Here is a 5,474-nt window from a genome sequence, read left to right as displayed (position 1 = left end):
TACCAGGAATCAAACTCAGGACCTTGTGTTTGCCAGGCAGGCACTTGTGCCACTGAGCTATATCCCCACCCCAGCATAATCGATTGAAACTGACAGCAACAAAAGAAATGGTAGCTTCCACCATAAATCATCAGCTATAACAAGGCTAGACAGGTCTTCCCCGTCAATAAATTTAGGGTACTTTTATGATACTTGACCTCCCAAGGAGAAGGAATCATTTTCTTTTCACCTTTGTATTCTCTTTAGCATTTTGCACAGGTCTTTGTACATAAGTCATTGATAAATATTTGCTGAATAAAATTGATAATGCTCAGCAGCCCTGCCCCTACTCCTACTCCACACATGCACATACACACGTGTATGCGCACCTCCCACACACGCACACAGAAACTCTGGTGTTTAGGCTTATTATCTAGGGAAACTTCCCCATACATATTTTGTGAGAGCTTAGTTAGTGCAAGAAAATGACCCATCCAGCCCATTTCCCCCTGGGATAGATCATTGTGTCTCTTTGGAACTGAGTAGGATTCGGATGGCTACACTGAAAGGAGCAGGAGACACCCATTCCCGATACCATTTACTTGGGGGCTTAGGGATGGAAAGAAGTTGGGTAATTCCCAGGAATGAGGGAAATAGGTGGACCATGGACATATGGAAGGTCATACGTACCCCAGCCCCTGGCCTGACCCAATGTTAGGGTTCCTGATTACCACAAAACCTATATCCACAAAAGACTGAGTAGAGCACAGAGTGAAGGTCAAGTGTAGGCACAGCACTCCCAAGGATAATGTACCCTGGAACCAGCCAGAAGGGACGGGGTTCCCACTGAAGACACAGCAGTGCCACATCCTTAGACAGTTGTGGGCGGACAATCACGGTAAAGAAGCAGAAGAACTCAAGAGAACTGGTCCTGCAAGGTCCTTCCCAGCGATACCCTGTGGTAAGAGGGGCACAGGCCTCGGGCAAAATGTGATAAACCAGGTGTGATTGTGCACACCTGTACTTCCAGCAGTCAGAAGGCTGAGGCAGGAGGATGCTGCGAGTTTGAGGCCAGCCTGGGCTATGTAGTGAGCTCAAGGCAGTCTGAACTGCACAGTAAGACCCTGTCTCAAAAAAAAAAAAAAAAAAAAACCCTAAATCAATAAATGTTTAAAAATGGTAGTGTGGCAATGCTTGGAACATGCCTCTGTCTTCGGTTGTTTTCCTAACCATCTGAAAAAGTACCTTCTTTTCCTTACCACAAACATAACTGGAGATGGAAAGTTTCTAGATACTGAAGATAGACACGAGTAGGAATGGCTTCCTTTCTATCTTTTCTTCCCTTTTCTCCCCCTGAAATACACACTTAACCTCAGGTGGTCACTATGCGGTCCAGTATAAGCGGCCTGGTTTACCTTTACATTTATGAATGCATAGTTTTTGATTTCCCACCATCATGCTTCCCTCTCTGGTTTCCTGTCTCTCCCCAGGAAAAGAAAACTTTGCCTATAAGCTTTTAGACTCATCAAGAAAATAACATAACCACAGACTGAAAGATCTTCTGGTTCTTTGGGGTCTACCTCAGGGATGAAAGTATTTGTTCTCCACTCTTTCCTAAGGGGCATGAAAGGTGAGACTCTTTGGCCAAGTCAGCATGCCCCCCAGAGGCAGCCTACCGCTCGGGAGCCGGAAACGCTGGGCCAGAAGCTCCGCTGCCTGCCCCGCTTCCCTGCACTCTCCTCCTCGCCTGCTCGCACTCACACACTTGCTTCTGTCCCTCAACATTCCTAGAACTTTCGCTCTCCTCTGAGGTCAGCAACATATTTAAAGCGTTTGTTTTCATCCTGTTCCCATCAGTGAGATTTAGTTTAACGGAAGACATGCCTAAGGGAAATTCCACTCACTTTTTTTCTGGGAAATGAGCTGCTTTACTTTCCAAACCCAAATCCTGAACCCAACATTTCTGGTTACAGTTAAAAGGTCTGTGATTTTATTGAAACAAAGCCACACGCATCTTAGGGCAACCTCACATGTTGTTCACATTACCACGTGAGGTTCTCCTAACTTTTTAATAAAGTCTTGACAAGCTGAAGATTCGTGTTTTAAAACTGCAAATCCTCTAAAGCAGAGTAAAGGAAGAAAGCATGGAGTCACAGACTCATAAACCTCTGTCTCAGTGAACTTGAGCAGCTCAACAGTGTCCCCTGGTGGCCGTGAGCAAAGACACAGAGAGCTTCAGCGAGTGAGGCCAGATTTAGTCTCCAAAACAAGGTAGAAATAAGCATCTCATCAAGATGAAACGCTTTACCCCCTACTCAAAAAAGTGTGAAATGTTCACTGAAGTTAGAAATTCAGCCCACACAAATATGGCAAGGTCCAAGAGTAGGAGACTGAATAGCTATTGTTTTAATACGTTGTCACAGGAAGGAACGACCAAATAGAATACTACTTCTCTCTCCTACCCAAAAGGTGATGAATCCTTTTGTGTGTGTAAAATCTTTATTAGCTAGTCAGATACCTCCTCAACACCAATACTAACCCCACAATAATCCTTCAGCCACTACAGACAGACAGATAGAGCAATACAGATATAATGTTCGCTTCCCTGTGTGTCAATACAATTCTTACAGGTAGGAAATTTAATACAGGAACACAGACAAGTATCTCTACAGTTAAAGCACTCCTGTTTTAGCAGGGGAGGAAGACTATAAACAATTAATCAAATGTTGCAGAAAACAAGATCTAAGAAGAAACTCAAGGGTTGGGGTCGTAGCTCAGTGTTGGAGCACTTGTCCGGCATGAACAAGCCCTGGGTTGGATCCCCAGCACAGAAGAAAAAGAAGCGGGGGACAAGGGAAGGGGAGAGAAGGGGAGGGGACACAGTAGGAGAGGAGGAAAAGGAAGGAATTCAAGCAGGCAAGTGGATCAGAGTGATAGAGGGAATCTAAGCAGGGTATTTAGGGAAGGATGCTCACGGGAGGCCTCCCTAAGAGTATGAATGAATCTCCCAAATTTCACGTGCTGGAAACTTAATCCCAAAGACATACGTTAATGATACAAGTATCTGAGTACTCAGACTTGAGAGGTGGGTACTTAGGGAGGTGACCGGGTCATGGTCCTGAGGGCTCGACCCTCTTGAGTGGACTGATCCATCTGTGGATTAATGGATTAGTAAATTATCAAGGGAGTGGCCTTGAATAAAAGCAGGCTCTCAGTACACTTGCTGTGCCTGCCACGTGATGCCATCCATCACGTCATAACCAAGCAGAAATGCTTCCCACAGATCTGAGCAGGTGCCAGCACCATGCTCTTGGATATCCAAAACCACAGGCTAAATAAAATTCTATTCCTTACTAATTACCCAACTTTCCATGTTCAGGTTTAGCAATAGAAAATGGACTGAGACAAAGCGGTGCCATTTGAGTAGATCCGTGGATGATTATGCAGAAGTCACGCAGAAAGAGTGTTCCAGAAAGAATGAAGAGGAAACAGGAAGGCCTGGGTGCAGGGAGAAGGTTGGGCCAGTTAAGGACTAGCAAGGAGGCCAAGGAGACACGGTGCCTAAAGAGAAAGGAGAGCAGGGGGAGATGAAATCAGTAAGGCAAGCAGGGGCCAGATGACATGTTCTGTTTCCAAGGAATCTGGATTCTACTCCAGCTTCAAAGGAAGCTCACAGGAGAGCTCTAGCTGGTGTTAATGCACTCGCATACTCATTTTAAAAAGAGCCTTCTGGCCACTGAGCAGTCTCCTTACAGTTACGGTGAAGACCAAGACTGAGGTCTAGGAGGGGACAGTGACAGGGGTGAAAGCAGGAAACAGAAAGCGACTGCGGGAGCCCAAAAAAGCAGCTGCTGCTTCACTCAGGTTGGTAGTGGCAAAGGCACAGATGGATAAGGGGCTGAATTTGGGATACATTTTAGACAGTGAACCAACAGGGCTTGTTCATGGATTAGAAATGTGGGAGTAGGACAAAATCAATTAGGGTTGCTTTTTTGGCTTGAGCAATGCACTGGGTGAATGCCAGTAGCTGAGCGGAGGTTGAATGGAGAGGAAAACACCTCCGCAGCCAAATGAGTTCGGGAGAAACAGAGGTAAGGGTGCCAAGCCTACAGGACAGACATTTCTTTCAAGGAGTTTTAACATAAAGGGAGGTAAAGAGAAGGCAAAGTAGCTGAAGGGCAACATGGGCTCAAAGAAAATGTGTTGGTTCTTTCATTCTTTTCATCAACCAGGGAGTGCTGCAGCACGCTCCACAGGGCCACGAATAATTCTATGCAGGGGGAAGGGACGGTTAGGCCAGAAGGGAGAGGGTCCAGTGCACAAGACCGGGGAATAGCAGCTTGAGAGAGGAGCAGGGGTAGGAGAGGAGGAAAACTATGTGGCACGCAGGTAGGAACGGATATTTAGGTGTGGGAGGTCCTCACTTCTAATGTCTCAGTGATTCAAGGAGGAAGAAGGCCATCCACAGGATAGTCACGGATTTGAACCAATATACAGGATTCACAAATATGAAGAGAAAGGAGAAAATCAGCGGAAAGTGAAATTTACTGGGGGTCTACAGTGCAACTGCCAACTATTTTTTCATGAGTCACTTATTAGGCACTTGCACCAGAATGTCCATTAAATACGTGGCTCAGAAACAGCCACAGAAAATCATTTTTAAGTTTGAAATATTTTAAATGCTTCAAACATCCAGAAGGAATTAAACCAACAGTCATGGATACACTACCCAGATTTAGTCAGTGTTAATCTTTTCTTTCAGATATTTTCTTGAGAAATAAAACATAACAGTCACAATCGCAAGTCCCTTAGCACCTCGCTCCAAATGCACGTTCTCCCTCGGCTATTTCTCCAAGTTCACGGTGTAATGATAGAAAGCAACAGCGCTCCTCTTTACCAGGCCTGTCGGCGTTGCAGTGACTTGACTCATCCAAATGCTGTTCCTTGAGATTTACCTGTTATCTGGGTTGTCAGGGAGATGACCACGGGAAGTTCTGAAGACAAAGACCGGAGGCTAACATTGTAGTTGGTGCCCGGGTGCAGGTCCAAACACATCTCAGGAGACTGGCTGCTAGTCGTAGTGTTAAATATCATTTCCTGGGTATATCCCTTCTGATACCATCTCTGGCCCCAAACACGGAACTGAAACAAGCAAAAGCTCACATGGTGAACTGCTGGCTTGCAGAGATTGCCTTGATACTTTTCCTCTTTGCATGAGTTTTCTCCCCACCCTTCGCCCCCTATAAAGTTTCTTCAAAAAGCACAATGCAATGAGATATAAATAGCAGAGTTGTAATACTATACATATTGTGATAATAATATTAGGAGGCTAATATATTTTCAATAAAATGCCCAAAACACTGAGGTCCCAATACCAGCAACTTGCAACTTCTCGTTTTCATGTATGCAGTGCACTTGCCCAAAGCAGAAACTAGGTGGCAAGCCGGGCATGGTGCCTGTAATCCCAGCACTCTGGAGGCTGAGGCAGGAGGATC

General features: G+C 45.4%; 1 protein-coding gene across 1 annotated transcript in view; it reads right to left on the bottom strand.

Annotated features, from left to right (window-relative positions):
- Positions 1 to 5,474, bottom strand: part of Susd1 (sushi domain containing 1) — a 133,652-nt gene that overhangs the window by 36,558 nt on the left and 91,620 nt on the right. The window contains exon 12 of the mRNA XM_013513298.1: positions 4,935 to 5,121. Within this exon, the coding sequence (XP_013368752.1) occupies positions 4,935 to 5,121 (187 nt within the window). The remainder of the gene's footprint in view (positions 1 to 4,934; positions 5,122 to 5,474) is intronic.

Source organism: Chinchilla lanigera, unplaced genomic scaffold, assembly GCF_000276665.1.
Source record: "Chinchilla lanigera isolate Chin_1 unplaced genomic scaffold, ChiLan1.0 scaffold00018, whole genome shotgun sequence".
Classification (NCBI taxonomy): Eukaryota; Metazoa; Chordata; class Mammalia; order Rodentia; family Chinchillidae; genus Chinchilla; species Chinchilla lanigera.
This window is presented reverse-complemented; position numbering and strand designations above follow the sequence as displayed.